At 41.9% G+C, this 22,220-nt stretch overlaps 1 protein-coding gene across 3 annotated transcripts in view; it reads right to left on the bottom strand.

The window, feature by feature from the left end:
• Nucleotides 1-6,906: 6,906 nt before the first annotated feature.
• LOC124591589 (nuclear pore complex protein Nup214-like) overlaps nucleotides 6,907-22,220 on the bottom strand; it is a 130,628-nt gene continuing 115,314 nt past the window's right edge. For all 3 annotated transcript variants that reach the window (XM_047131744.1, XM_047131746.1, XM_047131745.1), the window contains one exon: nucleotides 6,907-7,103. In XM_047131744.1, the coding sequence (XP_046987700.1) occupies nucleotides 7,076-7,103 (28 nt within the window). In that variant the 3' untranslated portion in view covers nucleotides 6,907-7,075. The remainder of the gene's footprint in view (nucleotides 7,104-22,220) is intronic.

Genomic DNA, 22,220 nt, shown 5'->3' with positions numbered 1-22,220 from the left:
ATAATGGAATGTAGTCTAATTAAATCAGGTGATGTTGAGAGAATTAGATTAGGAAATGAGACACTTAAAGCAGTGACTTAGTTTTGCTATTTGGGGAGCAAAATAACTGATAATGGTCAAAGTAGAGAGGATATAAAATGTAGACTGGTAATGGTAAGAACAGCGTTTCTGAAGAAGAGAAATTTGTTAACATCGAGTATAGATTTAAGTGTCAGGAAGTCTTTCTGAAAGTATTTGTTTGGAGTGTAGCCATGGATGGATGTGAAACATGGACAATAAATAGTTTAGACAAGATGAGAATAGAAGCTTTCGAAATGTGGTGCTACAGAAAAATGCTGAAGATCAGATGGCTAGCTCTCATAACTAACTAAGAGGCACTGAACAGAATTGGGGAGAAGAGGAATTTGTGGCACAACTTGACTAGAAGAAGGGATCGGTTGGTAGGACATGTTCTGAGGCATCAAGGGATCACCAAATTTAGTACTGGAGGGCAGTGTGTAGGGTAAAAATCGAAGAGGGAGACCAAGAGATGAATATAATAAGAAGATTCAGAAGGATGTGAAGATGATGAAGCCTGCACAGGATAGAGTAGCATGCAGAGCTGCATCAAACCAGTCTCTGGACTGAAGACCACAACAGCAACAGTACTTTACCAGCATTCCCATTTTCTTATTTGTTACTACACCTACCCCTGTGTGAATAACTCTGTATCCACCAGGACAGAGGTATTATTCTTTCTCCCATTGTGCTTCACCAATTCACACAATGTATAACCTCAACCAATCCAAGTATCCTTTCAACATAATGAAAAGCATAAATTGTTACTCGCGGTAAATATGGCACACTGAGTTGCAGACAGGCATGACACAAAGATTGTTAGGCTTTTGAGCTTTCCACCAAAGCCTTCTTCGGGAGGGAAAATACACACATCCACACAAGAAAGCACACCTCATACACACATGTCCACTATCTCCAGCCACTCTGACCAGTATACTTTCAATCATCTGGGTCATCCCTGTCTGGATGATCTGAATGGGAGACTATTTTACCTCTGTAATACTTTTGCCGAAGAGGATGCCACCATCATTAAACCATACAGAAGTGTTGCATATTCTTGAGAATGATAATGGTATAGTTTTCCCCTGCTTTCAGCCATTTGCAGTACCAAAATAGTGAGGCCGTGTTGGCTGACGTTACAATGCCAGTCAGAAAGTCAGTCATCCAGACTGTTGCCCCTGCAACTACTAAAAAGGGCACTCTTCAGTAACCGCATAAGAGTCTTGCCTATCCACAGATATTCATCTGATGTAGGTGCACCTTCAGTGGCTATCTATTGTGCTGGGCACATAAGGCATCCCACCACAGCAAGGTCCATGATTCATCAGCTATTCTCTTTATAGGTGCTTTATTACAGGTGACCCTGTACATGCATAAAGGTTATTTATTTGAGCCATATATCAATGACAGTTTTACTAAAACCTTAAACTGATTTAAGGAGTCACCACCTATAAAGAGAACATATAAGTTATATTACTTCAAATTACGCCCACGATCTATGTCTTGATTGATTGATTGATTGATTTATTTATTTATTTATTTATTTATTTACATGTCAAATTCCGTAGGACCAAATTGGGGAGCAAATCTCCAAGGTCATGGAACATAACAGTACATGAAATTACAACATAAAAATAATAACAGACAAAAATAAAATGTTTATAAACCCGAAAAAAGTCAATCTATAAGTTTAAGTGAACACAATCAACAATACAACAAGAATCAGCTTAATTTTTCAATGAACTCCTCAACAGAATAGAAGGAGTGACCCATGAGCAAACTGTTCAATTTCGATTTGAAAGCACGTGGATTACTGCCAAGATTTTTGAATTCGAGTGGTAGCTTATTGAAAATGGATGCAGCAGTAAACTGCATACCTTTCTGCACAAGAGTTAAGGAAGTCCGATCCAAATGCAGGTTTTATTTTTGCCGAGTATTACCTGTGACAGTTGCTTATTCTTGGGAATAAGCTAATATTTTTAACAATAAATGACAGCAAGCTATATACAGGGTGTTACCAAAAGGTACGGCCAAACTTTCATGAAACACAAATAAAGAAAAGATGTTATGTGGACATGTATCTGAAAACGCTCAATTTCCGTGTTAGAGCTCATTTTCGTTTCATCAGTATGTACTGTACTTCCTCGATTCACCACCAGTTGGCCCAATTTAAGGACGGTAATGTTGACTTGTGTTGACATGTGACTCATTGCTCTACAGTACTAGCATCAAGCACATCAGTACGTAGCATCAACAGGTTAGTGTTCATCACGAACGTGGTTTTGCAGTCAGTGCAATGTTTACAAATAAATGCAGTTGGCAGATGCCCATTTGATGTATGGATTAGCACGGGGCAATAACCGTGGCGCGGTACGTTTGTATCGAGACAGATTTCCAGAACAAAGGTGTCCCGACAGGAAGACGTTCGAAGCAATTGATCGGTGTCTTAGGGAGCACGGAACATTCCAGCCTATGACTCGCGACTGGGGAAGACCTAGAACGATGAGGACACCTGCAATGGATGAGGCAATTCTTCGTGCAGTTGACGATAACCCTAATGTCAGCGTCAGAGAAGTTGCTGCTGTACAAGGTAACGTTGACCACGTCACTGTATGGAGAGTGCTACGGGAGAACCATTTGTTTCCGTACCATGTACAGCATGTGCAGGCACTATCAGCAGCTGATTGGCCTTCACGGGTACACTTCTGCGAATGGTTCATCCAAAAATGTGTCAAGCCTTATTTCAGTGCAAATGTTCTCTTTATGGATGAGGCTTCATTCCAACGTGATCAAATTGTAAATTTTCACGATCAACATGTGCGGGCTGACGAGAATCCGCACGCAATTGTGCAATCACGTCATCAACACAGATTTTCTGTGAACGTTTGGGCAGGCATTGTTGGTGATGTCTTGATTGGGCCCCATGTTCTTCCACCAACGCTCAATGGAGCACGTTATCATGATTTCATACGGGATACTCTACCTGTGCTGCTAGAACATGTGCCTTTACAAGTACGACACAACATGTGGTTCATGCACGATGGAGCTCCTGCACATTTCAGTTGAAGTGTTTGTACGCTTCTCAACAACAGATTCGGTGACTGATGGATTGGTAGAGGCGGACCAATGCTATGGCCTCCACGCTCTCCTGACCTCAACCCTCTTGACTTTCATTTATGGGGGCATTTGAAAGCTCTTGCCTACGCAACCCCGGTACCAAATGTAGAGACTCTTCATGCTCGTATTCTGGACGGTTCTGATACAATACGCCATTCTCCAGGGTTGCATCAGCGCATCAGGGATTCCATGCGACGGAGGGTGGATGCATGTATCCTCGCTAACAGAGAACATTTTGAACATTTCCTGTAACAAAGTGTTTGAAGTCACACTGGTACGTTCTGTTGCTGTGTGTTTCCATTCCATGATTAATGTGATTTGAAGAGAAGTAATAAAATGAGCTCTAACATTGAAAGTAAGTGTTTCCGGACACATGTCCACATAACATATTTTATTTCTTTGTGTGTGAGGAATGTTTCCTGAAAGTTTGGCCGTACCTTTTTGTAACACCCTGTATATACACTGAGAGAACAATGTCAAAATACCCAGAGTCATGAACAGGGGTCGACAAGGGTTTCATAAACTTATGCCACTTATTGCTCGAACTGCCTGTTTCTGAGCCGAAAATATTCTTTAAGAATGGAAAGAGTTACCCCAAAATATAATACTATCCGACATAAGAGAATTAAAATAAGCAAAGTAGCTAATTTTCGTGTCAAATGATCACTCACTTCAGATACCTTTCGACTAGTAAAAATGGCAGCATTAATTCTTTGAACAAGATCCTGAACATGGGTTTTCCACGACAGTTTACTATGTACCTGAACACCTAGAAATTTTAACTGTTGAGTTTCACTAATCGTATGCCCATTCTGTGAAATTAAAACATCAGGTTTTGTTGAAATGTGTGTTAAAACTGAAAAAACTGAGTCTTACTGTGACTTAGTGTTAGTTTATTTTCTACATGTTATGAACTTAGGTCATGAACTGCACTATGTGAAACCGCGCCAATATTGCACACAACATCCTTTACTACCAAGCTAGTGTCATCAGCAAACAGAAATATTTTAGAGTTACCTGTAATACAAGAGGGCATATCATAACATGAACAGGAGTGGCCCCAACACTGATCTCTGGGGTACCCCTCACTTGACCATACCCCACTCAGACCCCGCATCACAACCATTCTCAACATAATAAATAATGACCTTTTGCTGTCTGTTGCTGAAGTGAGAGGTGAACTAATTGTGAGCTACTCCCCGTATTCCGTAATAGTCCAGCTTCTGGAGCAATATTTTGTGTTTTGGTGGTAGTCTCTTTTCACTAACTCCAAATAACTATAAACATCTGAAAGCATGTGGTGACATAATACGTTACTATTTACTCCAGAATCAAACTTAGAAAGTGATTGGCCATGTTCTCTTATGGAAGATACAGCACATCAAGGCTATGGCAAAAAAACACTTTCTCCTTTACATGCTTGACAGTTGACCACTTGGTTATTTTGGTACAGGTGAGTGTTAAAATGGATAGACACTTAGCTTATTTAATAATGACTGGCAAAAAAGGAAATAATGGAAATGAAAACTTCGTTGTAATTTCTAACATCCCACATGAAGAAACTGAAAGTCCTCAATTCATTATGAAAGTCCTTAAATGGCTTTCTCTGTTTGCATACAATAAGGTACACCAATCCAAATAGAACTCTTCTTTGCATCTGTAAATGATTCCTCATCCCTGCGTTCATATCAAACTGTCAAAGGTCTTAACATAAGATATATTGTCTTCCCTCCCCTCATACTACATACACATTAGAGCAAAAATCTGCCAGGAAAATTATCAAAGAGGGAAAATACCTTCTCAAAACAAAGGAGACATAGCTGGTATTTTTCAGACACATTCCTCTCAGTATCCAAATTAACAAACCTTTGATTCCACAAACTTGTGTGTGTGTTAACTGTTTAGTCATTGATGACTAAATGCTTTTTCTGTCATTGTTATACTAAGTGAGAAACCAAATTTGCACAGCTGCATGTTTTCTGTTGTTGTATGTAATGTTGTAAGACAGTTTAGTCTATATCAAGATTCCCTCCATAGCATCGGGGACAACAATTTAAACAACACTATATATACGAGGTGTGACAATAAAGTAATGAGACTGATGCGAAAAAGATGTTGCTTACCATTTTAGTCAAGTTTAGTGTTGTCTCCTTCAAAGCAGTTCCCTTCTGATTGCACACACTTTTTCCAGCGCTTCTGCTATTGATGGTAACATTTCTGGAACTCATCTTCTGTAATATACTCCAAGACCCTCGTCACAGCTTTTCAGGCATCTTGTGGTGTTTGAAAATGGTGTCCCTTGATCGCCGTTTCGACTCTTGAGAATAGAAAAAAGTCGCACGAAGCGATATCTGGTGAATAAGGTGGCTGCGGTAGTACTGAAATTTGTTTTGAGGTTAAAAATTGCTGTACTGACAGAGCAGTATGGGATGGCACATTATCGTGATGCAGAATCCAATTATCAGCAATGTTGGCAAGGGCACGGAGAACTCTTTTATGAAGTCTTTCTAAAATTTCTTTGTGGTAATATTGGTTAATTGTTTGTCCAGGAGGCACCCACTCTTTACGAACAATTCCCTTGGAATCAAAGAAGCACACAAGCATGCATTTCACTTTTGACATGCAAGCTTTTTTTGGTCTGGGTGATCCCTTTGAGCACCATTGCGAACTTTGGTGTTTTGTCTCTGGATCATACTGAAAAAATCAACTTTCATCACCAGTGATAACACGGCTCAACAATTCTGGATTGATTTCCATTTGCTCTAACAGATCTGCTGTCACATTTTCCCGTGTTTCTCGCTGTTGTGTTGCGAGATTTTTGGGGACCATTTTTGCACAAATCTCTCTCATACCAAGATCTTCAGTTATTATTACACGAACCGTTTCTCCATTGATGTTCGGTTCTTCTGCAAGCATTTTCACGGATAATCTTCGATCAGATTGTACGAGTTCATGTATCCAGGCCAAGTTGACATCTGTCCTTGAGGTTGATGGTCATCCATTGTGGTCTCCATCTTCATTCATTCTGCCTTCAGTAAACATTTTATGCCAACGAAAAACTTGACCTCTTGACATAACCTCCTCTCCAAAAGCCTTCTGGAGCTTACCGTAAGTTGTTGTCGCATTTTCACCCAATTTAACGCAAAAAATAAATGGCATACCATTGTGCAATATTATGCGGTTCCATTTCCATGATGAGAGACATAAACACATGTTAACTTATTACAGCACAACTCATCACTGAGTTGTTGCATCCATGTGCCGCTTGGACTAGAAGCAGCTTATAGACCAAGGTCAAAGATATTGTGACTATGCAAGCCTGCAGGGTTGCCACATCTTGCAAAGAAAATCAGTCTCATTACTTTAGGGTGTCCCACCTCATACACAGAAAAACTAAGAACTGTCTCTTCCTTCTCCTCCTCCTCCCCCCCCCCCCCCCTCCTCCCCCCAAGACTCCATCTGTTACCATTGAGTGAGGCGTCTCAGTGTTCAGACACTGGATTCACACTCAAGAGATGCTGGGTTGAAATCCCCGTCCAACCATAAATACCTTAGAGCAAATGCCAGCATAGTTCCTCTGAAAAGGAATCAGAACTTGTGCTAAGTTTATAATGGCATCATCAACAAGAAATTAAGAAGGTAATCCTCATTCTTACAATTATTATTATTAGATTTGGAAGAAAGTGATTACACCATTGTTCAGGGAATGTATTTAGAAGAATGAAGGCAAAATAAGTGACTAAAAACAGCATTCATTTATTTATGTGCTTCAGAATACAGTAATAAATTTTACATAAATACAGAACATTTTCCAGTCTCCATTTTTTTTAAAAAATTACCTTGCATTTGCCCCAAGGTGCTAACAGTCTTAAAAAGTAGTAGCAAGGTAAAGGCTCCTGCCTTACCTCCAACTGGAGAACGAACTGCCACTGAAAAAAAAAAAAAAAAGGATAAATTTGTAAGTGAGAAACTATCAAACAATTTTTTTGGATTAAAGCAGAATAAACATAATTTTTACAACCCATTACGAACTAAAACAAGTTCTAAGCCTTGACACTTCTTTCTAGTTCATTCATATCATTAAAATGTGAGCCCTCATTACAGCAACTATTAAGCAATGATATTGCTTTTGGTAAGATTATACAATCTAATTAGTATATTTTCTTATAGATATCAGGCAATCACGCCAGTTTGACTAACTGCAAGAACAGTTCCTATTTTACAACAAAATGAAATGAAATAATCATATGGCATTGTTGGCTGGGAGGCCCCATTCAGGGGAGTTCGGCCACTGTATTGCAAGTCTCTTTAGCTGATGCCACGTCGGCGACTTGTGAGTCAATGATGAAGGACACACAACACCCAGTCCCCTGCCGGGAATCGTACTTGTGCCCCCTGTGTGGTAGGCGGTAACGCTACGGAGGCGGACTATTTTTACAACGCATATCAGGTAGTAGGCCCTAGTAACAAACGGTTGCACTGTATAATTATATACTAATACCCACATTCCAGATTAAACAAATGGTAATTGATTGAATTATGTTTTTACTATGCTATGTCACTGCATATATGTTTCTGAGAGGAAGTCCTTGATACAAGAAAAATAATTACTACTTGCACAAAATTACAGCTAAACATACAAAACCAGAGTAATACTGATGCAGAGCAGGGTTCAAACAGAGATTGACATAGACTTCTACAAAAAATAGTTTCCACATACAAAAGGACCACTAGGTGCCACTTAATGCCATACAAGATAACTATTCCGCCTCTTCACCTGCACTTGACATACCAAAGCTGTACAATGTTGACAAACTGATGCTTAGGTGGCCATGACCTGTAATTTTACAGCATCTTATATTCAAAATGTACATGGCTTCATTGTAATGTTGTTCTAGAAATCTGCACAATCATGTTGCTCTAGTCGTCAATTGAAATCAGTAGATAAATGGCACCAAAAGAAACCCATATTGTAGGTGACTACCACATAATACCATTTAGTAATAAAATATTTTGAAATTTCCTGTATAATCAATGACACTGATTGTCATCATCATTATTATTATCATCATCTACATCAGGCTGTTCCAGCTCATCGGCTCCGTTGTGAGCCGCGGAGCGCTCCCTGCTCCAGGCTGTGGCCATTCAAGTGGGCCGGCACGGCTGGCTGAGGCAGGCGGCAAGGCGAGCATTTTGATGTGCCAGCTGCGTCTTACAAGATCGACAACCTCATACTCTTAGCTGCTAAGGCGTGGTGACATGCTACACCAGGAAATACGATGTTCAGGAAATAAATAAGAAACAACTGTTTTACAAGAAATTGCATACTAAATTTATTGGGCCTCTGTAGCTTCACATTTTCTTTTTATTACAAGATCGGAAATATCAGGCGTCAAAGTGTTCGCAGCGTTAATGCGGAGGATGGCCTTCATTGCTGCATCTTGAAGAAACTATTGTTCCTTACTTTTTACTCTTTTCATTGCTGAGAAAAGCTGCTCACAACAATACATAGATCCAAAGATGCACATGATCTGAGCGGTATTGTTGTGAAGCTCGGAAAATGTTTTTCGCTGTCATGAACAATACCATCGTGACAAATTCAATGTGTTGTAGTACCTCTCTTTCAACAAAGTTGAATTTTGCAAATCAATAATCTCTATTTGAAGTGACGATGACAAGTCATCGGGGGAAACTGAAAAAGGAGTGCTGAACACCTTAAGTTCCATTTCCAAACTTGTGAAGTTTCGGAATCGTGTTTCAAACGACGTGATGAGCTGCTTTAACTTTGCTTGGTGATCGCCAAACGTAGTACCTTCAGGTAGTTTTATAGAAGCAAGACGATTGAAGAAAAATGTCAATTACTCATCTGCCTCTCAAATAAACCTAACTTTTCCATGAACACTTTGATCTGGTCGTGCATGTCAACGATTAGCTGCCCTTTGCCCCGCAATGACAGATTTAAATTGTTCAGATGCATAGTTATGTCAACTAGGAACGCCAGGTCTGATATCCTTTTTATATCTTTCAGGGAATGCATTTCTTCCCCTTTCTTTTCGAGAAAAAGTGGTATTTTCTCACGAATGGCAAAGAAAACATCAAGAACTTTCCTCGACTCAGTCAACGAACTGTACTGTGGTAAGGTATATCCCCATACTCCACTCCCATATCTTTCAGGAATCCTTTGAATTGGCGGTGATTCATACCGTGACGCCACACAAAATTCACACAGTTCACGACATCTTTCATTACGCCACCTAGCTCTACTGTTTCAGCACACAGTGCCTCTTGGTGAATAAAACAATGAAGAGTCAAAATGTCTTTGCCGAATTCGTCCCTGAGTTTATTTTTCCAATGACATGCAAAACCTTGGTGACGCCCCATCATTTGTGGTGCACCGTCTGTCGCTACAGAATGGAGCTTATCCAACGGCAAATTCATATTGTCCACTGACTCACAAACAGCTTCAAAAACTTCACGTCCTGTTGGGGTGTAATCGAGTGGTACCACGTCCACGAGTCCTTCAGTTTCTTGCAGCTCCATGTCGACACCACGCACAAAGACTGCAAGCTGAGCACAGTCCGATATGTCGGTGCTTTCGTCAAGCGCCAGCAAAAATGCAACAAAGCTCTCCACCTTTTTCCTGAGCTGTGTCTCTAAATCTGCTGCCATATCCAGGATTCAACGAGACACTGTTTGCTTCAACAGGCAAACCAATTGCCTGCACCTCCCTTGGAAACAAACATTCTGCAACTGCCACCATGCACGATTTTACGAGTGGTCCCACTGAAAATGGCTTGCCACTCGTCGCAATTATGTGAGCGACCCTGTAGCTTGCTCGAATTGCAGATTCAGTAGTGTTTTCTCCGCTCTCATTCACCTGAAAATTATAAACGCATTACAGACCACGAACTATGTTGCATGTTTTGATGCCCTCCGTTCTAAAGCCTGGCTACCAGTTCTCTGCATGCAACGCCTTCTACTTGATCGTAGTGCACTGCGTGAAGACGTGTACAATGTCGTTGTATATTGTACCTCTTCACAGAATTAAATTCTTTATGACATACAAGACATTGCGGACGACCATCCCTCTCAATGAATAAGGTATCCTCCAATAGAGGTACAGGGCTCCCGCGGCTAGTCATAGCTGTCATTGAACACGGATTATTGTGTCAGTTGCGGCTGCATGCGGCCAGGGGGCAGTGAGTTCGCTTTCCCCCTCCACGCGGGCTCCGAGCTGCCGCCATGAGCGCTCCGGAGTGCTCCGGCTCCCTGGAGCTCGGTTGGAACAGCCTGATCTACATATTACCCATAAAATAATTATTACAGGGCTGAATCTTATTGAAAAAAATTAGAAGCAATCTAACTTTTGAGCTATATAAAAAATAGTTCATTTATTAGGAAATAAGCAGGCTGAATTGGAAAGGTGTCAAATGTGAAGCCAAATTGGAAAGCAGTTTTAACTAGAGATGCAACTACTGTGTGAAATCTTGAAAAACAAATAAGGGGCTGATAGGATGGAGTGGCAGAGAGAGGATGTAGCCTGTACATGAAAATAAAAGATTTAAGAAACTAGGCAAGAATGAAAAGACACTATCATAAATTATACTCTGATTGAAAACTTTGTTGCAAAAATATCGACAGAGGTATTAGTGTCTGCAGTATGATGAGTTGACCCACATGGAAACAGTGTAAGATCTGAGCAGGGAAGTATGCACTTCCATTTTGAAACTTCAGGGCTGTTGCTTATAAAATTTATTTTCACATTTCCAGGTACAATTATGTGAATTGATCCCAATCAAACTAAACCAGGGCTTATAACTCTAAAGATGGGAATTGTCTATTAAACACATGCTCAAGTTCTGACCTGCACATGACCCTTCCTAACTTATCAGTTTATAGGAATTCTGCCTCCCAGTTTTATTTTTACTCCCTTTACCACTCCACCATTGTCTTTTGTTTCCTTTAACAACCTTCTATACAATTTGTTTTGATATGCAACATGTAGTTTCTTCATAGTTCAAATATAACCTTTGTGACTGGACCATGTATTAACTACGAGGCATTGCTACTGATATCTGGAAGTTAAGGTTATAATATGCTGATGATATCTTCTTTGCTAATCTATTTGTGTGCTCATTTTTCTGAAACTGAGATTAAATATTTATGCCTACAATATTCTGTTTGTTCCACAATCCGTGAAATTACCACCTACTTTAGAATTGACACTATGGTCCTTTTTTATGGTTTAAAAATTGACTCCATATTTTTGCATTTGAGCTAGAAAAAAAAAATGATTTGTTAGTTAAGAACTGAGTATTGCCAGAAACAGCATATATCTACAAGGCAACTGCTAACACACATTGATGACAAGATTCTAATGGAACAACATGGTGGTGACACTGTCTTTATTAGTACATTTCTGTGTTTATTCCACTTCAACTAATTGTCAATATTCATTCCAGAAATTTTATGTCTGTTACACAGTCTGTGAGATTATCATCTACATTTTATTACATGGTTAAAATTAAAAAAAAAAAAATATTAAGTTTCATGTAAGATTTTATGTAATATCTTGTACAGACACCTTTTATTAACCGGACACGTTCCACATCATTACGAAGTGTCGTATTCATGATCAATGGAACAAGTACTAATCTAATTTAATCTAATCTAGACTATTTTATTACTAGCTCTGGAATTCGAATTTTCACAGCTCAACAACAATACTTCTGGAATGCTCCTATTAATTCATGCTTTGGAGCAACTTGCTCTTCTCTCCAACACTTGACCTGTCTTTCTAACAGAAGCAATAAATAAGTAAATTCATGCCATTACCTGCTACTGTAGCTTTCTCTCAATGCTTCTCAATTCCCAGATAAACTGAAACCATTCCTAATTTACATCCGTTTAATTACAATGATCCTGTATGCGAATTTAGACTTTCTCGGTGAATCTTGATGATGAAGTCTTCTCAGGTTATCAGCCGAGGAAGGCAACATTCCGTGGCAACATTTCAACAAGTTTCCTACTAGTCATCTTCAAGCAAAGTCTTGACCTGAACATGACAAGTAGAAAACTTGTTGAAATGATGCCACAAAATATCACCTTGAGTTGGCTGCTAACCCACGAAGACCTCATCATACAATTATCCTATTCAAGAAATCCATATAAGACCCATCATTGCTTGGAAACAAAGACATCATTTACCTGGTATAGACTGTTTGTAACCTACTAACGAGTGATGGAGCTTTAACCTACATGGAGAATAATAATATTACCATTTAAACACACATTGTATGTCTATAGACCGAAGCTTGGCTATGATGACCATCAGTTAGTTAAAAATATAATCTAGAACAACATGCTGATATAGTACCATTCAACTTATTGCATGAAAGTTGCAGCTAAGATCATGAATGATAAACCTGTGGAATTTTGGAAGCTATATATGAGTAAGAAATTAACTACTTTACAATAACTTGTTGCAACATGGGGACAAACTTGCCATCAGAATCTCATTTCTAAAATTACATAGTAAAAAAAAAAAAAAAAAAAAAAAAAGGGGGGGGGGGGGGGGGCGGGGGCGAGAGAGAGAGAGAGAGAGAGAACTATGAATGTAACGATTCATAAAGACAGAAAAAATTCCTCTCATTTGGTACAAACAAACATGGCAAGATTTCTTCAAAACAATTTCTTCTATGCTTCATGTTTGTAAGAAGAGTTTCAAGAGTTTCATTGTGTCTTTATTCGGTGGCTGGTATAAGCATATGCACGATATCCTCCTGTTCTGCAAATATGTACATTAATAAGACTGTGTGAACACAACAAACCAATCAATATTGGCTTGGGCGAAGAATAACCTGTTTAACTGCTCACAAGCTCCCATAAGCACAACCCACTGCTCTGCTGATTTATGAGTAAGTATGAATTGGAGAAAAGAGAACCACTTGTAAGAATATCAAGATCGCAGATGGAAAACCAGTTCTAAGCGAAGAAGGGAAAGCAGAAAGGTGGGAGGAGCATGCAGAGGGTCTATAAAAGGGCAATGTACTTGAGGGCAATATTATGGAAAGGGGAAAGAGAATGCTGGTGAAGATGAAATGGATATATATATATATATATATATATATATATATATATATATATATATATATAAAATAGAGGGAAACATTCCACGTAGGAAAAATATATCTAAAAACAAAGACGTAGTGACTTACCAAATGAAAGTGCTGGCAGGTCGACAGACACACAAACAAACACAAACATACACACAAAATTCAAGCTTTCGCAACAAACTGTTGCCTCATCAGGAAAGAGGGAAGGAGAGGGAAAGACGAAAGGATGTGGGTTTTAAGGGAGAGGGTAAGGAGTCATTCCAATCCCGGGAGCGGAAAGACTTACCTTAGGGGGAAAAAAGGACGGGTATACACTCGCACACACACATATCCATCCACACATATACAGACACAAGCAGACATATTTAAAGACAAAGAGTTTGGGCAGAGATGTCAGTCGAGGCAGAAGTGCAGAGGCAAAGATGTCTGCCTCTGCACTTCTGCCTCGACTGACATCTCGGCCCAAGCTCTTTGTCTTTAAATATGTCTGCTTGTGTCTGTATATGTGTGGATGGATATGTGTGTGTGTGTGTGTGTGGCGCGCGCGCGCGAGCGCGCGAGAGAGAGAGAGAGAGTGTATACCCGTCCTTTTTTCCCCCTAAGGTAAGTCTTTCCGCTCCCGGGATTGGAATGACTCCTTACCCTCTCCCTTAAAACCCACATCCTTTCGTCTTTCCCTCTCCTTCCCTCTTTCCTGATGAGGCAACAGTTTGTTGCAAAAGCTTGAATTTTGTGTGTATGTTTGTGTTTGTTTGTGTGTCTGTCGACCAGCCAGCACATCCATTTGGTAAGTCACATCATCTTTGTTTTTAGATATATATTTCCTACGTGGAATGTTTCCCTCTATATATACAAAGATGATGAGACTTACCAAACAAAAGTGCTGGCAGGTCGATAGACACGCACAAACAAACAAACACAAACATACACAAAAAAATCCAAGCTTTCGCAACAAACGGTTGCTTCATCAGGAAAGAGGGAAGGAGAGGGAAAGACAAAAGGATGTGGGTTATCCTTTTGTCTTTCCCTCTCCTTCCCTCTTTCCTGATGAAGCAACCGTTTGTTGCGAAAGCTTGAATTTTGTGTGTATGTTTGTGTTTGTTTGTGTGTCTATCGATCTGCCAGTGCTTTTGTTTGGTAAGTCTCATCACCTTTGTTTTTAGATATATTTTTCCCACGTGGAATGTTTCCCTCTATGTCAGTCGAGGCGGAAGTACAGAGGCAAAGATGTTGTTGAAAGACAGGTGAGGTATGAGCGGCGGCAAATTCAAATTAGCGGAGATTGAGGCCTGGTGGATAACAAGAAGAGAGGATACACTGAAGGGCAAGTTCCCATCTCCGGAGTTCTGACAGGTTGGTGTTAGTGGGAAGTATCCAGATAACCCGGACGGTGTAACACTGTGCCAAGATGTGCTGGCCGTGCACCAAGGCATGTTTAGCCACAGGGTGATCCTCATTACCAACAAACACTGTCTGCCTGTGTCCATTCATGCAAATGGACAGTTTGTTGCTGGTCATTCCCACATAGAAAGCTTCACAGTGTAGGCAGGTCAGTTGGTAAATCACGTGGGTGCTTTCACACGTGGCTCTGCCTTTGATCGTGTACACCTTCCGGGTTACAGGACTGGAGTAGGTGGTGGTGGGAGGGTGCATGGGACAGGTTTTACACCGGGGGCGGTTACAAGGGTAGGAGCCAGATGGAAGGGAAGGCGGTTTGGGGATTTCATAGGGATGAACTAAGAGGTTACGAAGGTTAGGTGGACGGCGGAAAGACACTCTTGGTGGAGTGGGGAGGATTTCATGAAGGATGGATCTCATTTCAGGTCAGGATTTGAGGAAGTCGTATCCCTGCTGGAGAGCCACATTCAGAGTCTGATCCAGTCCCGGAAAGTATCCTGTCACAAGTGGGGCACTTTTGGGGTTCTTCTGTGGGAGGTTCTGGGTTTGAGGAGATGAGGAAGTGGCTCTGGTTATTTGCTTCTGTACCAGGTCGGGAGGGTAGTTGCGGGATTAATTTTAAGTTATTTAAATTAAATCCAGTATTTTGTATGTGTTTCAATATGTTTGTGAGTGTGTGTTGGCTTGGAGACATGGCAGGAGCGCTCTAGCCAATCACAGTGCTCGTTACTATGGTAGGCGACTACTGAAGTCAATGGAGAGACTGTATGGAAGTGGGGGAGGAGCATCAGGTGGCACAGGACACGAGGGAGTGCTTGACGGGAAGGCACGATGGACGGTCGCAGGAAATACTTGGAGATTGTTGAGCGGTTTGTGCGTGGTCGCAGGAGATAGAAATATTTCGTAGTGCCGACTTGTGCACTTGTGAGATTTTCGTGGCTTCTGCAGTGAAGAAGTAGTATGCGTTTAGAAGTGAATATCTCGCGAGCTATGTTCTTGCTCACTACTAATTACATGTAGTAGGAATCTATTGATGCCCTGTTATTCAACTTATATTTTATTTAATTACTGGACCATCGACACCAGTAAGCGTTTTGCAGAAATAAACAGCATTCTTTAAAGTACTTCTGCTATCACACTCATCATTTAAGGTCATTAAAATAGGATCATTAAAATAGGACATGTATATTTTATTTAATTGCAATCTTTCATTTATAAATGTTACATTCAAAATTCACAATTGCTGAGTGATAGGAACCTTCAACCATTTGATTCATGTGCGTATTCATATTGTATACTGTAGACTCAGCAGTATTTGGCATGTAATGTGGCAACTATGTATCCCACCCCATAGATAATGAAACCAATATTTCAACTCTGAATCTGAGGGTACGTAGTTGAGGGCCACATTTTTAAGCCCACAAGATTTGCCGATGAATTTTAATTCTCTCAAAGACAGCAAAAGACCTGGAAGAGCAGTTGAACGGAATGGGCAGTGTCTTGAAAGGGGGATATAATATAAACATCAACAAAAGCAAAATGAGGATAATGGAATGTAGTCTAATTAAATCAGGTGATGCTGAGGGGATTTGATTAGGAAATGTGACACTTGAAGCAGTAAACGAGTTTTGCTATTTGGGAAGCAAAATAACTGATAATGGTCGAAGTAGAGAGGATGTAAAATGTAAACTGACTATGGCAAGAAAAGCATTTCTGAAGAAGAGATATTTGTTAAAACTGAGTATAGATTTAACTGTCAGGAAGTCTTTTCTGAAAGCATTTGTATGGAGTGTAGCCATGTATTGAAGTGAAACATGGACAATAAATAGTTTAGACAAGACGAGAATAAAATAGAAGCTTTTGAAATGTGGTGCTACAGAAGAATGCTGAAGATCAGATGGGTAGATCACGTAACTAATAAGGAAGTACTGAATAGAATTGGGGAGATGAGGAATTTATGGTACGAATTGACTAGAAGAAGGGATTGGTTGGTAGGACATGTTCTGAGTATCACGGGATCACCAATTTAGTGCTGGATGGCAGTGTGGCAGGTAAAAATCATAGAGGGAGACCAAGAGATGAACACAATAAGCAGATTCAGAAGATTGTAGGCTGTAGTAGTTACGGGGAGATGAAGAAGCTTGTGCAGGATAGAGTAACATGGAGAACTGCATGAAACCAATCTCTGGTCTGAATAATACCACCACCACCACCACAACAACAACAACAACAACAACAACAACAACAACCACATGAAGGGAGAAAGGTCAGTGCACCATTACTGCAAGGGATTGGTGCACTGGAGCAATAAGGCCATTTTATTGCAACACTTGTGTATTTGAATTCTTTGTTTTTTTGTTGTTCTGTTTTGCTTTAGGGTGCAAAAAAAAAAAACAACTGGGGTCATATGCGTCCAACTCAAAACTATAGAACACGAAGACAGAGAGGAGTTATAAAACTGACATAAGAGAAGACAGCTAAAAACAGGGGACATGGAAAATGGGCTAAAAAAGACACCATACTGAAACGGAGGTCCAAAACTACAAATTAAATGGCCTTCGCCATATTGCTTTGGCAGATAAAAAGTAAAATGTGGTTGACAGCCCGAGCATCATTTGCTAAAACTGCTCATAACTCAGACAGCAAACCCAAATGGGAACGTAAAAGGTTAAAAAATGGACATTCCATCAGGAAGTGGTGGACAGGTAAAAGTTGAATGCAATGTGTACAAAGTGTAGGGGTAGCGCCACTTGTCAAATGACAATAGCTAAAAAGGCAGTGCCCAATACACAGCCTAGTTAAACTGATCTCCTCCCAGCGGGAGGGTTGAGATGGGGACGTCCAAGCTGCTGGGAGAGGCTTAATAAGCCGGAGCTTATTCCCATGAAGGGAGGACCATGGCGATGCTAAAGGGACACCACCTCCTGACAGATGGCAAAACAGAGATCATCAGAGGGAATACATGAACTAGCGGGCTGAGGTACGAGGACTGCAGCCTTGGCAGCAGTGTCAGCAGCCTCATTCCCTAGTGGAACAACATGACCAGGATCACACATAAACATCAAAGTGGCTCCACCAAGAGTGAGCAAGTGACAGTTTTTTTGGACCCACGGCACTAAGGGATGAGCAGTGTACAGTGCACAGAGACTTTAAAGGACACAGTGAGTCTGAACAGAGGACACAATCGAAAAGTCTGTGCCACCCGATGTACTCCGTGGCCTGATACAGGGCAAAGAGCTCGGCTGTAAATACTGAGCAGTGTGCCGGAAGCTGATATCTTAAGATTTGGACGCCAATGACGAAGGCACATCCAACCCCATGGTCAGTCCGAGAGCCATTAGCATACACAAAGGTACTATAGCTAAGTTCCAACCGAAAGCAATAGAGAAAGGCTGGAGTAGTGTCCTTAGGAAGCGAATGAAGGCCAAGATTAACATGGGCTGCTTCACGAAGCCAAGGTGGTGAAAGGTTCACACCCACCGGAAAAGTTGCAGATAGTGTGAAGTTAAGCCGCCGTAGCACGTGCCGAAAGCGGACTCCAGGGGATAACAGGGAAGAAGGGTGTGCCCATTACTGGCGAACAAAGGAATCATCGAAGGAGGTGGCATAGGATGGGTGGCCATTCATGGCAGACAAATAGCATGCATAACTGCTGAAGAGAAAGTCACGGCAGTAGGACAGTGGTAGTTTAGCAGTTCCAGCATACAGACACTCAACGGGGCTAATGTAAAAGGTGCCAGTGGCCGAACAGATGCCATGATGGTGGATAGTGTTGAGACGACTTAAGGGGGATGGATGTGCAAAAGCATAAACAACGCACCCAAGGTAGAGTTCTGAATGAACAAGGGACCAGTACAAATGGAAGAGTGTGGTTCGATCGGCACCCCAGGAAGTACCACTGACGACACATAGGACATTGAGGAACCCAGTACAGAGGGCTACCAGGTAAGACACATAAGAGGACAAAGAGTGTTCCCCATTGAGCATGAGCCACAGAAATTTTGTAGTTTCAACGAACAGAAGAACAACTGGCTCAAGATGTAAAGATGGCGGGAGAAACCAATTGTGCCGCCAGAAATTCATACAGACAGTTTTGTCAGTGGAAAAACGAAAGCTATTCTCAATGCTCCAGGAGTAAGGAGGATCAAGACATCTCTGAAGATGCTGCTCAGTGAGATAAGTCTATGGAGAACTGCAACACATGGCAAAACTGACAACAAAAAGGGAGCCAGAGATGCCAGGCAGTAGACAGGCCATTATAGGGTTAATGGCGAGCAAAGAGGATGACGCTCAGGACAGAACCCTGAGGCACACCGTTTTCCTGGTTAAAGGTGTCCAACAAGGCACAACCCACAAGCACCTTGAAAATTCGGTCTTTTAAAAATTCCTGAAGGAAACAGGGCAGATGGCCACAGAAGCCCCACGTGTAAAGAGTACAGAGGATACCAATTCTCCGGCAGGTGTTGTAGGCCTTCTCCAAATCAAAAAACACTGCCACAGTCTGGGATTTCCGTAGAAAACCATTCATGAGATGGGCAGACAAAGTAATGAGATGGTCAACTTCTGAACGCTGTACTCAAAATCCACACTGTGCATTCATTGGTAAATTGCGAGACTCAACCCACCATACCAGCCAGGCATGAATCATACGTTCCATCACCGTGCAAATGCAGTTGGTGAGAGAGATGGGGCAGCAGCTAGAAGGAAGGTTTTTGTCCTTACCGGACTTAGGTATGGATATGACAATGGCTTCAAGCCAAAGTCCGGGAAATGTGCCCTTTGCCCATATGCGGTTGTACGTGTTAAGCAGAAAGTGCTCGCCCACAAGAGAAAGGTGCTGCAACATCTAAATGTGGACAGTGTCTGGCTCTGGGACGCAGGATCGGAATGAACTGAGAGCATGATCTAGTTCCCTCATAATAAATTTAGCACTCCCGATTCTAAGAAGATAAGGGTGTCACCTGAGCCTCCTCCACTCGTTTCCGATGGAGAAAGACAGGGTGATAGTGGGAAGAGCTTGAAGCTTCCGCAACACAGTTAGCCCAAGGTGTTGGAGATAGCAATAGGGTCCACGATGACATCATCATCTGCTACTGTCAGGCCGGAAATAGGCACATGGATCTTGGTCCCAGAGAGCCATCGGAAGTTGGTCCATACAACAGAGGAAGGGGTGGAACTGTTAAAAGAACTAGTGAATGAAAGCCAGCTAACTTTTTTGCTATCCTGAAGAACTCAACAGCACTTTGCATGCATCTGTTTATAATGAATGCAGTTTGCCATTATAAGATGATGGTTAAAAACATGGAGAGCACATCTCTGTGTGTGAATTGTGTCACGGCATGCCTCAGTCCAACAAAGGGACTGGGACATGGCGTGATAAAGAGGAAGTGCGAGGAATGGAAGGTTCCGCAGCAGTAAGCATAACGTTTGTGAGATGTTCCACCTGGTCATCACAACTGGAGAAATCTTATTCTTTGAAGGTCGGCAGGGAGGAGTAAAGCCACCAGTCAGCCTTAGTAAGCTGCCATTTAGGTGTGCATGCAGGTGGGGTAGGAGTCAGTAAACTGACAGCACATGGAAAATGGTTGCTCGAGTACGTATCAGAAAGAGAAAGGACCACTCAAGATGATGGACTAGCTGGGCAGTGCAGAAGGATAGGTCAAAATGGGAATAGGTGTGTGAGGAGTCAAAAAGGAAAGTGGGTGCTCCACTGTTAAGGCAGAAGAGGTTAAGTTGGTTAAGAAGACCAGCCAAGAGGGCACCTCTCTGACAGGATCTGGGAGAACCCCAAAGTGGGCGATGCACATTAAAGTCACTGAGTAGCAGAAATGAGGGAGGTAGCTGCCCAATAAGCTGAAGAAAGTCTGCCCTGGTGACACAGAATGACGGATGGGCACAGAGGTAAAAGGTCAGATGTGGAAGAAAAAGGCGAACTGCAACAGCTTGAAGATGGGTAGTCAGGAAGATGGGTTGACTATGAATGTCATCCCATATGAGCAGCATGAAATGGAATGCTGAACTCAGGGGGAAGGTCAAAACAAACCGGGAAGAAATGTGAAAGCTCAAAGCAGTCGTGAGGGTGAAATTTGGTTTGCTGAAGGCCTGCAATGCTAAAAGCAGCCATAAATCCTCCCTGTGGGACCGAAGGCCATGAACATTCCATAGGAGGAGAGTCATGATAAGGAAGAGGTTTAGGGGTGTCACCTCGGCAGCTGCCGAATGACAGCCTGTGAAGTCACTGCCACAGGGCACAGACGCAGGAGGATCCTGCTCCATGGGGTCCATAGTAGCATCGGCTTGCTTGTGCTGTCAGTCTGTGGAATACAATGCTGAAAAACACTTAGTGGTGTGCACTGGCGACACAGAGGCTGACTGGGCTAAGGTATCACGTGGCAGCACCGTCGAAGAGGATCTTTGAGTCGGCGAAGGAGATGTCTTTGAGCCTTACCGGGTAGAGGAAGACTCGGGTGTTGTTTGGCTGGAAGGATGTAGGAATTCTTCACGGGAGAACTATTTCTGTCCTTTCCGGCCTACCAGTTGTGTAGCTGGTTGTTTTGCCCCTTGAGGCAAGAGTTTGATGGCTTGCTACACAGCTGGATGGGGGGGATGGTGATGCTACCTTGACACTGGGCAATTTCACAACCTCAGAGCTGAATCTGAGGTCGCATGTTTGCGTGGCAATGTGCTTCATGGAGCAAGGGGTAACAAGAACAGAACTATAAGTGCCAGACGAGAGAATGCAGCATTTGCGACTAGCCAATAACTTGTGAGCAACTGCGTAAGGCACTTTTTCCTTTACCTGGATCTCTTGGACAGGCCGCTCATCAAGATGCATGGGACAATCCTGAGAGGAGGCACCATGGCTGCGATTGCAGTTAACACAGTGGGGGCGAGGAGGAGGAGGACAATTGCCCTCTTGTGCATCCCTACCACAGGTTGCACATTTAGCTGGCTGTTGACAAGACGTTCTAGTGTGGTTGAAACAATAACACTGGTAGCAGTGCAGGCCAGACTGTGATAATTTCATAGCCTGCTTTGATGTTGGACGGAACCACCGTCATCGAAGGTAAGAAAAAGAGTTCGGTAGGCACTACGGAGGTATCTACCTTTTTCATCACCTGATGGACAGCAATGACACCCTGATCAGAGAGATACAACTGGATTTCAGCCTCAGTTAGACTGTCGAGCAGCCTAGTATAAATAACATGAACAGGGTAGCCACGGAGAAGCGAGGCATTAAGCAGTTGTTGTGCTTGAGAATCAGAGGAGTCTCCAAAAGCAAAAGTTTCGTTCTGTAAATGAGAGCAAGATTTCACAGGGCCGGCAACTACATCAACACCTTTCTGAATAATAAACGGATTTACCGTGGCAAATGACTGACCGTCTTCAGTACGTGAGACCACGGGGAACTGTGGTGCAACGGGAAGTGTCTTTGAATTGTTAGCCTCCTTACATTAATGTTTCATAGATGTTGATTGTGAAGATGATTGGCTCATTGTGAGAAAATCCTCCAAGATTGCCAGCGTCTCCGAT

This window comes from Schistocerca americana, chromosome 2 (assembly GCF_021461395.2).
Source record: "Schistocerca americana isolate TAMUIC-IGC-003095 chromosome 2, iqSchAmer2.1, whole genome shotgun sequence".
NCBI classification, from domain to species: domain Eukaryota; kingdom Metazoa; phylum Arthropoda; class Insecta; order Orthoptera; family Acrididae; genus Schistocerca; species Schistocerca americana.
This window is presented reverse-complemented; position numbering and strand designations above follow the sequence as displayed.